The sequence below is a fragment of the Chenopodium quinoa genome, unplaced genomic scaffold, assembly GCF_001683475.1.
Source record: "Chenopodium quinoa cultivar QQ74 unplaced genomic scaffold, ASM168347v1, whole genome shotgun sequence".
Lineage (NCBI taxonomy): Eukaryota > Viridiplantae > Streptophyta > Magnoliopsida > Caryophyllales > Amaranthaceae > Chenopodium > Chenopodium quinoa.
The window spans coordinates 2,788,962-2,800,371 of NW_018745324.1; the positions used below are offsets into that span (position 1 = coordinate 2,788,962).

General features: G+C 33.7%; 1 protein-coding gene across 2 annotated transcripts; it reads left to right on the forward strand.

Moving 5' to 3' along the window:
- The first annotated feature begins 8,113 nt into the window (after positions 1–8,113).
- Positions 8,114–10,029, forward strand: LOC110712685. Of its 2 annotated transcripts, none has more exons than XM_021891149.1 (2): positions 8,114–9,109; positions 9,346–10,029. In XM_021891149.1, the coding sequence occupies exon 2, from the start codon at positions 9,379–9,381 to the stop codon at positions 9,787–9,789; it is 411 nt and encodes a 136-aa protein (XP_021746841.1). In that variant the 5' UTR covers positions 8,114–9,109; positions 9,346–9,378; the 3' UTR covers positions 9,790–10,029. The 2 variants fall into 2 exon arrangements, with proteins under 2 accessions (XP_021746841.1, XP_021746842.1); XM_021891150.1 differs by having other exon boundaries at positions 9,350–10,029.
- The last annotated feature ends 1,381 nt before the right edge of the window (positions 10,030–11,410 follow it).

The following is an 11,410-nucleotide window of genomic DNA, read 5'->3' on the forward strand; positions in this document are numbered from 1 at the left end:
AGAAGTTCCTTGTGCACCAAAACCCCTTGTGAGCTAATGCCTTGGAACTTGTAATCATTGAATATCTTGCTCAAGCTTTCTTGCATGAGCTCCATTTGTTGTTGCCTTATAGGATCATTAACTTGAAGAGCTATGCTCTTCATTAAGTGAGTTAGGTTTGCTACATCCTTCTTAAGTTCATTAAATTCTTCTTGAGAGACCATGATCTTCTTAGCTTTCCTTTTCCGAGTAATGGGTTTGTAAAAAAGGAGTATCTGAACGAAAGTGTTGTCTTTGACTAGCCGCCCTTCCTTTCTTGACCAAGCACTGTAAATTAAACCATTTATTTATTTTAATTACTTGACTCGAATTTGGCTTTGACTTTATTGATTTTAGAAACAAAAAAAAAACAAAAAATGGGTACATTTTTGGAGACCAAATAAGGGTTCAAATATGGTTTTAATGGAGGATTAGTATCCTACTTACCCCCGTAAAAAAATGACGAAAAGACACACATAGAAGACTCTCTAGATATGGTCAAGATGTGACATATTACGTGTGCTTTAATGGTGAATGTGAGTGACATACTTTAACTCTTTTTGTGAGACCATGGGACTATGTGCCTAGACTAGATTAAGGACTAAATTTAATTAATACCATTAATAGATTGATTAAACTGTATTAGCAAATTGATTAAACTGACACATCATGAAGACTCGAGCAAATTTACAGGCTGTCGTCAAACAACAGTACTGTCACCAGACAATGGCAGCCAACGCCAGACGACGAGATCTTCGCCTGGCGCCGGATACTATCGTATGGAGCCACAGCCCAAATTTTTGCGCCTTTATGGAACATCGACCTGAAACTGTTTCCAGTATTTTGCTCTAAAGGGATTAGCCTAAAAGTCGTACTAAGTCCAGTTTGATTAATTAAGTAAACTTTAATCATTTATTAATTAATTAAAAAATTAAATTAGAAAAAAACCTTTTAGTCATTATTTTTATTTATTTAACTCATACACAAATCAAACAAACGGTTAGGAAAAACACATAGAGTATACACCACAAATAATGCACAACTAGTCATATAGTCACGATATGATGCAATGAGTTTGCAACTTAACCATGGCTCTAGTTCTCTAAAGTTCGAGATATGGGTTAGTAAAGAGGGTCCATGATTATGAGTCCAGATGCACCGTGCGGAAGCCTTACCTTTGGAAGGGTTGGCGCGTGTTGATGGGACCCCGCGAGTTAAACTCGCTTCCATGGTTTGGTGAATTCAACATTCTCGGATGTACACTTCGTTGCCAGGAGCGTTCGATTACTAGATGGAGCATGAATTCCCAGAGGATTATGTCCATATGTAGAACACATATGGGTTTCAGAAAATAGGGAAAAAATCAATCAAGAAGTAAAATCGAGCAAACAGTACTAGAAAACTAGTCGAAACAAGAAGGTAGATTTCTGGCTCGGTAATGGGAGAATTTGGCGCGAGAAAATAGCGTCGTCGCCAGACGCTGGCACCGTCGCCAGACGACAACCTTGTCGCCTGGGGACAGCGCCATCATTTGGCGCTGACGTTGTTTTCTCAGCGCTAATTCCTACATGCAGCAGCTTTATGTTCTTGAATTTTCCGGTTTTTTTATTCTAGTTGTGAAAGATATTTCCCTAGATTCCTACGTGTAAAAATCCTATGATTTTTACTCATTACGAATGGTCTTTCCAATGAGAACCTTTTTATGCTTATGCCAATAATGTCAATCAAAATTACGCACATGAAATAATTACAACTTTTCGAGTCTCATCCACTCATTCTAAATTATTGCCAAAATAAATTTCAGGAATTAAAATAAAAATCCTCCCCAGTGGAGTCGCCAAAAAATTGTAGGGAATATTTCAATTCATCCCACACTTGAGCCCCACTATGATCATACACTTAAGCATGGGGGCGTCCAAAGGGAAGGAAGCTAGAGTAAAAGAGTCGCCAACAAGTTTTAGGAACTTGTAAACCGTTCATATGGTGAAGGTTACACCCCTTAACGATCCAGGAGATCGTTAACTCCAATAGATCTGGAACCATGACTGGAAGTTTGGGGATGAAGTTACAAATCCAACCTAAAAGAGATTGAACTTGCCCTAAAAATATGCCTCTACTTTATTTTCTCGTATTCATGTGCGCTTTCTGACTAACATGTAATCAATAAGTTAACCTTAAACCTATTTAATCTATGCTGGTTGAATATTAATGCACAAACAAAACTATTATTGGCGATCACTTAAGTTATAATCATATTAGCCTAAACAAGATTATTAATTATCTTATTAAGCGTGATTACAAGTACAAATTCCCTTTAAACATGCATAAAAGGCGTGATCAAGCCATAACAATAAATATACAACAAGCAACATGATAAAAATCATAATCATAACCGAAACAACAATCATAATTAAAATAATCATGTTAAAATATAATAGCAAGATCCTAAGCAAGATACTAACAAGATTAATAACAAACCCTAGCATGTCACTAAACATTAAAAATCAAAGCTTTAGCCCTAACATGATACCAACATAATATAAGAAAAGAATAGGAAGCATCACATTAATCATACATGATATTAGAAATATTAATTAACCCTAAACATGATACTAGGAAGCAATAAAACATCCTAACATGATACTAGGAAGCAAAATAATAATCTAAGCATGATTTCTATAATAATAAAACAATTAAAGTACTTACTTCGATGCCTCGTACCTCTTTCTAATAACAAAATACACGTTAGTAACTTCAAGGAAAATATAAAACAAACAATTAAATAATTGAAATAGAGATTAGGGACCAAACCCTCAAAAATATCAAACCTTTCACGTATAGGGCGAAGGCAACTTCGAACTTGGCTAGGTGTGTCTAGAACTAATGAATGAGGTTTTTTTAGAGAGGGAAGGTTTAGAAAAAAAAATAGAGAGAGAAGGAAAGCTTCTAGCTTTTAGAGAGAGAGAGAAGATTGTAGATGTAGATGATTTGAAAACAGGGAGACACGACCCCTATTTATAAGAAAAACAGCACGGGATCGAAGAAAATCATATTCGGAATAAAATACCTCCCGTCGCAAACGATAGGAGCCAGCGCTAGACGACAAGCTCGACACCAGGCGACGAAGGTCAGCGCCTAGCGACGACTCTGTCGTCTTGTGCTGGTCCAAAAATCAACGCGCTTTTCCACGCGTAATTACCTTTAACACCGGTTGCAAGTAATAAAGAGTCCAAGTAGTTTTCGAAATCAGATTTAATATATTTTATTCTAAATAAAACATCTTTAAAATATAATTAATAGGCCCTCCTCTAAATCATCGGGCCACCTTTAAAAATCACTAGGCCTAATTTAACTTAATCCATAACTTCCTCATAAGTCATCGGAATTGGGCCTATAATATATCATTGGAAAGCTCTTTTCGAGCCCAATCCAACTACACTATTATTGAACCTTTATTATGGACCAAATCAAATTATATTGGCTATTTCTCAAAAATAGGAGTAAGAAAAGAAATATTTTTAGAAAACAGAAAGAGAAATATTTTAATAAAAACATCCTCATCACTAAACTTTTCACACTTTCACTTCGTTCGATAATCAAATAACGCGAAAGGTATTCGTCACTGTGTTTGGATTTGGGGAGACACAATTGGGTGTCTACAGTAACATATATTGGTGTATAGGAAAAAGAGATTTAAATTAAGTTTGTGACTATTAATTTAATAGATTTTAATTAAGTTTCACATAAAAAGCTTTATTTAATGAAAACGAGATAAAATAATTATTTAAATAATAAAGAAATATATTATAATTGAAGTGTGTCTGACACCACATACATTTTTGCTTTGCTCCACCGAACTAATTTCGAGCTTCACTTGTTAATTAGTAGGTAAATTAATGCGGCTTTTAGGAAGACCAATGTACATGAAGTACACCCATATCATCCTCATGTCTTTTTTGAAGGTGAACATAGGTTGATCTTCTTGGCTATTTTGGATCATGGTGGCCGAATTAATGATGATTTTACTTTGTTTTTCCGGTTAAGAAGGAAGGTAGAAGGAGATAAGAAATAAGTGGTGAGTGGAGATTTGGATAAGAGTAATCTCCTTTTTTATAGTAAAAAGTGTGTGTGTGTATTATAATATAAATGAGATCATGTAAGAACCAAGGTGAATAATATATGTATATAGAAATGAGATCATGTGAGAACCAAGGTGAATAATAGGAACTAGGAACTCATCTTCACTGCTGATTACACTTCATCTAACGGGCGAGATCTCACCCGCCTCATTAAGGGTAAAATAAGAAATTCGGTTTTTTGAATGACTACCCAAAAACTCATCAGTTTCCTTTTTCCCTTTCTCTCTCTTCTTCACTCTTTCTCTTTCTTCCTTCAAATTCTCCCTGATGCGATTTTTCATTGTTCTTCCCATATCAAATTCTTGAATCTTTTTCTTCGATCTTTGTCATCACCTGTTATTTTGAACAAGTTATTTTATTTTGTTTTTGTTTTTTGTTTTTTATTTAATTAGTTACTACATATTTAATTCTCGATTATTTTGAATTTGAAATTAGGATTTTCGCTATTTTTTTCCCTATTTATCGCATATTTGATTCATTGATTATGTTCTTGGATCTTTGTTGTTGGTTATTTATGAACAATTTAATTTAATTTAATTTCGATTATTTTTTTTGAATTTGGTTTAATTCGATTTTTTGATATTATGTGATTTCGATTGCGAAAACTAGAGTTTTTACAATGTTTTATTTCGGTATTTGTGATTAATTTGTGTTTTCTCTTTAATTTATAATTAGATCAATAATTTCGTGTTGTTTTGGTGCAATTTTATGATCTGTTGCTATTCTTTGTGCAATGACATATTATTTTTGAGTTTTTGAAAAGTTCAATGCATTTCTATTTTTTTCCAGGGGATAATTCAATGGTGAATTTGATTATCATCAGGGATATGCATTGGGTGGTTGGATAATAATTTACTTTTGGATAATTACTTTAAATAAAATCTTATTCACTTTTATGAGCTTTTGTTTTACTTTTATGCCTTGAGTTCGCAATCGCGATTTGCGAGGCAATAGTATCTTTTTCAATGTATTGATGTAGTGGAAATGACTTATATTTCGCTGGTACATTTATCTCTACTTGTATGAAATGAATGATAATGTAACTTGCATTCTTGACTATGAGTTATGTCTTGGACAAAGCTGATTGTGTTAGCTTGTACGTTCTTAACATTGATTATTGTTGTTGTTCTGCATTTCTATCAGAATTTCACTTTACTAAGGCTTTAATTTATTGATAAAGGTGGTTTGGGGAATTGGGGGTTTTACCTAGTGTTGGATTTTTAAAGTGGGTTATTAGTGGATTAGTGCAGGTAGCTTTTAGGATCTACAAAACTTCATTCAGACTATACCATGAAATCTAATAATGATAGAACATACTAAGAAATCTGCATAATGAAGGATTCTTAAGTAAGAATAACAACACTTTGACTCTTGACATATTGATTTTGGGCTTCCTTTTGGAGATGTGGGATTATGCTTTAATTTACAAAGGAGTTATAGATAATTTAACCTTCATGGGGGTATGCTTGCTAGTAACCAATGGCGGTTAATGTGGTTTATTCTGCTTGTCAAGTATCTTCTCTGCATCACTCTAGTATATCAGGCATATTGGATATATAGTGTATAGAAAAAGGGATTATAGGGATCTGAACCTTAAATGTATAGAACCAATCTACATGTTCTACAATAGTATCCTGAATTCTTTTGTCTTCCCCTTATGCCTAAGAAACCATCTTCAAACTCATGATCCAGAGTTCTAGACTTCCAGACCTGACTGAGGCAGCTGCCCTTGAAAAGGGTTCAAGGGAATTGGAAGCGTGAAAAAATGTGCAGTTATTAATGATACGAATTGTCCTGTTGACAAGTCATTAATGGTAGTGATTTTTAGGCATGTTTCTTGCAGTTGGATTTTTTTAATTTTTTTATTTTGTAATCCATTGCTCTTGCACTAAAAGAAAGCATTTTGAGTAGGACAATTCATACTTCTATTTTAGCTATATATGCCTGATAGACTGCAAATTTGTATGCTCTTGTTGTCATACTTTATTCCTATCTATTACATAATTAATTTACTATATTTTATTAACGGTGATTTTTAGCTATGGAGGACATTCAACTCCCTATAATGGAAGGGCTGGATGTGTTACTTGTTGTGAGTATTTTCTCTTGGAATTTTAACTGATTTAAATCTATCTATTATCAATATATAGCTAATGTATTTGTTCTGTTATTAGAAAAAGAAGAAGACCACGACGACATATGTTGAGCCTAAATTAAATGGTTAGGACTGCTCATTTGGCATAAGTTGTAAATAGGCTTCATCTAAGTTATTACTAATTATTTTATTGCTAATGCTAAAGGATCTCCTTAACAGTCACCGCCTACATCAAATTGGTTTAGTTTAAAGCCCTCAAAGAAGGTAATGACATGCTTAGTTGTAGCAGAAATTTCACTATTTCCTCTATATTTTCTGGTTTCAGTTGCTGTTTTTGTCTATCTTAGGAACTTGGAGCATGTCTGCATTTGTGTTTTAAGAGAAGTAAGGCTTGCAACAATGCATTTTATACCATTTTTTTTCTTATTATACTTTAACATCTTATTTTCTTCAAATTACCCACAAATTTTGTTTTACAATGAGAGTGTTTCATTTTTTAAAATTGTGTTTTTAGGACCGTTTATTTTGAATATTCAGCAGGATCATTAGAAATGAATCTTTGTAATAGACTAATAAGCTTCTTTCAAATTAGATTTACTTGTAAGATTGTTTTTCTACTAGTGCTAGTTGAGTTGGTTAGGTTGTTTGTTAGTTCCTTCTTGTATATCATTGAATTTGAGTATTAGTTTGCAACTATTAGTAATGTTGTATGGTTCACATATATACACATCGAGGAGAACGGAAATATTTGTTCTTTTAGGTAGCCTTCACATGATTTTAGATACTTTGTTCCCTTCTTGCTACCCATGTAGTTGCTTGCACCCTTTTCATTGTTTTCAGTCGTATTACAAGTCTAATTTGCCCCATTGTTTACTAGTCCCAAGTAGATCTGGCAAATGGGTCATTTGGGTCGGGTATGGGTCGGGTCATTTCGGGTCGGGTCAAGTTCGGGTCAAAAGATTATCGGGTCAAGTTCGGGTCGGGTCGGGTCATTTTAGGTTTCGGGTTGATTTCGGGTTGGGTCGGGTATCGGGTCAACACTTCGGGTCGAGTTCAGGTCGGGTCAAGTTTGGGTCGGGTCAGTTTGGGTCAGGTCAATTTTCGGATCCAATTTCCGGGTCAACTTCGAGTCAGGTCAACTTCTAGTTGAGTCATATTCGGGTGATTCATTGGGTTAAATTCAACTCTGTATATATATATATATATATATATATATATATATATATTTATTTATTTATTGATGAAAAACTCACTATATTTATTAAGGCTATTTTTTCATGGATTATAGTAATTGTTTGACTATTATTAACCTTTTTTTTTGTGTGTGTATTTAGAACTTTAGACTGATAATCACTTTCAAGATCTCCTGAAACTAAGAGGGATGCTCTAACTAATTGAGTTATACCTCACTCTCTTATTGATCTTAGTTTTAATACGTACTCTTATTATCATTGTCATTGTTGTAATAATTTCTTTAAATTATTTTTATACTCCCTCCGTTCCAAATTACTCTTAACGATTTGACATTTTGCACTATTCATACATCTCACTTTGACCATCTTTTTTAGCTATTATATGAAAGTCAATGTAGTCATGTAAGATGTTGTTGGGTCTATTTTAATGTATAATTTCCTAATTTAAACTTTTTATAACTTATATAATTATTTACTAAAAGAAGTTAAAGGTCGGGTCATTTTCGAGTCAGGTCAACTTCGGGTCTCGGGTCAACTTTGGGTCGGGTCGTTTCGGGTTTCGGGTCAACTTTGGGTCGGGTCATCTCGGGTCGGGTCGTTTCGGGTTGGGTCATTTCGGGTTTCGGGTCAAGGTCGGGTCAGTTTCACTTCGGGTCGGGTCGGGTTAATTCGGGTTTTGGGTCAATTTCGGGTCACTGGTTTCGGGTCGATTTCGGATCATGGGTCGGGTCATTCGGGTCGGGTCATCGGGTCTGGGTAATGATTGCCAGGTCTAATCCCAAGCTTGGCTTGAGGAGCTATTAGTAAGTGAGGTGAGAGAGTTAAATATCAAGTTGGGTGTAGAAAAAGAAGTTTAGTGTTCTTAATTGTGAGCTGGAAAAAAAAAGTGTTTAAAAGTTGAAAAAAAAGTGGATCCAATTTTACTAGAATGAACCAAGTAGTTGGTAGAGAGACTTTTGGGCCCAAAGCAAGAGGAGCCCGATTCCAAGCAAAAGCAAGCTCTCAGTTGGCGTGAAGGCTGACCGGGCCCAATGCTAGATCGGGTGGGAGTGTTCCATCTCGGCGCACTAATTCGAGCCTGATGTCGGTCTTTGGTTCTTGAATGGGTTGATATAGATATCCAAATTCACACTTTAATTTGAATTTAGTTTAAATTTTTTAGGCATGGACTCATTTAAGGATTTTTGTAATACCCAAATATTTTATAATTTTATATATTATATTGTATAAAAAAAATAGTTATTTTTATTAATTAACTTTCCTAATCTTATATATTTTATTTTAGAGTTTGGAAAGTTATAAACCCTATTATTATCTAAAAGGACTCTTTGTTTACCAAACTATAAATATTATTTATACCCTAATAGTTATCATCTTTGCCTCTATGTACTCCAGTTTTATCCTATGTTGCTAATCCAATTTTCAAAAAAAAAAAAATAATAAAAACAAAAAAAAACTTTCGTGAGCTTTCTTGATGTTTTGTGAAGCAAATCATCAATTGGATTTTCTAAAACCAAAGTCAACCCTTTATTGTTATCTAACCTTCTTCCAATGTATGTGATGAATTTTGCATTCCATAAGCCAACTTTTGATATAATTTTGTCCGTGGATTTTGTGAGATCGGAGTACTCTTAATTGAGTGCGTGGGTTATTACTCTCGAAAGGTAATCACTAATCACACTATCAATCTTTAGATGGTTTGTTTATAATTTGATTGTATTATTTATTATATGTAATCACACTATCGATATTTTGGAGTTGCTTGATTATAATGTGATTGTATTAAATTATTAGAATTGTTTGGTTATAATTTGTTTATTAATTGTACTATTATTAAATTATTAGAATTGTATTATTATATGTGTAAATTTTATAATTGTAATTTGTGTGATCTATCAAGTAAGTCGTGCGAAGGGATGATGGGTCTTGGATAATGGGTTTTTCGAGCAAGTACAATGCAATCACAGCCTTTGCAACCGAATTGCTAGCAGTCAGAGAAGGTATTGCTATGGTTAAACGGCTGGAGGTGAAGGATGTGGAATTAGAAGTGGATGCGCTTTCTCTCAGTGTCATGCTCAATTCCGCAAGTAGTACTCTCCATCACGAATTGGCTGCTGTGGTGAAGGATATTGAGGAGGATATCAAATATTTTGACACCTTTGAAATCCTTCATGTGAAGAGAACTCACAATGCTGTTGCTCATGAATTAGCTCAAATTGGAATGAGTATGAGTGTTGGACATCGATTGTATCTTACCTGTCCTGAGTCTGTCCTGCCTATTTACAATACAGAGCTTGCTGCTGTAGCTGCTCTGAATGCTGATGAAGACTCTGACGAGGAGTAATCTGTTGCTGGTGTATGTATTCTCTAGTTTAGTTGTTGTCTTCAACTTTGTTTTTATTGCTTTTCGAAGGGGCACAGTGTGTTTAGTAGTAAGACCATTAATTTTTACTCTTGTATATGGTCTTATGGCTTCAGCTATTTACCAACCTCACATTTTGTCGTGCGGAATGAGGTTGGGTCTTTTTAATTGTAAAACTCTAATTAAGTAATATATTTCGTTTTTATGTGTTAAAAAAGTATATGTATATGATTGAATATTGATATTATATGATTTGATTGGATATGAGTATCGTATACTTTTATTGTTTATGATTGATTATTTCTATGGTTTTAATGTTGTTGCTATAGGGAGTATTGATATATTTTGAGGTTTAGGGTTACTAATACAGAGTATTATTTTTGAGTTGTGAGTTAATTATTTTTGGGTGCTAGTACTATTTCCTTAAGAGTTAACAGGTTTTTGAATTGAGTTGATCTTGTTATATTATTTGGGAACATGTGCCATTGTTGAGTTATTATAAATTAGTTTGCGAATAATTATTTGATCGATGTATGAGATCAAAAGGTTGAGATGATTATTTTGTTCTTGGTTTGAGGCTCAACTTTATAGACCTTAGTCCTTGGCATGTTGGTAATGATATAATGATCATGAGTTAAGAATGAGGTACAATCTTTATTATTTATTTTTCTATGTTTCCCTACAGTGAGAATTGACCCGTATGTGGTCTGGTTCAAGATGTTTTCTGGTTATTCAGAGTATTCAAGTTTTTATACTTGTTGGTTTGTTATTCGAATTACTCATGTCCAAAGCTAGGTATAAAACAAAGAGCGTGACACACTTATGGGATAGATGAGTTAATTGAGTAAAAGTTCATATTATTATTCGAGGTTGAGTTGACAAAGGTTACTTCCAGAGTACAATGTGTAATGTAGTTTTGAACTACATTGTTTAATTGAGCTAGTAATGTTGATTATTTTGTTATACTCTGTATTCTGTGACGTGGTGATTACTCAGCTTTTGCTGGCGTGTGTGTTGTTTTATTGTGATATTTGTGTTTGCGGCCATGTCTTTTTCTTATGGTGGCCCTGCGACGATCTATTTTGGAATTTGTCCTTAATGGTGAGCAGTCAAGTTTGTCTAAACAGGTTGATCAAGTGGTCGTAGCTAAAGGAGCTCAAGTGTTTCGATTAGTTTGTTATAACAAGTTTGTAAAGTTGTATAAATCGCTCACCTAGTTTGTTGGGTTGTAATTATTGGGTTTTTTGTAAGCCTTAACACTCGATTTAGGAGTATGCTTCCACAATTTTATTTAAAGGTTGTTTATTTTTCCTTTAATTCTTATTTATTTTCAGTTAGTAAATTGGGGGTGTTACACTTTTGTAGTTTTGTTTTGTTTTACCCAAAAAAAATTTGCTTTTCCCAGCTAAGGATTTTGATACTTAAAATTTTATAACTTTGGAATTTAATGCTTTTTATTATCTTTGTTTTATTTAGTTTTAATTTTCTAATATTTCTATTATTTTAATATTTATTTTACTTTAGCTTATTATTATTATTAATGCTTTACTTAGTTTTCTTATTCTTGTTGATAGTTTTTTTAATTTGTTCATGGGCAAAACTG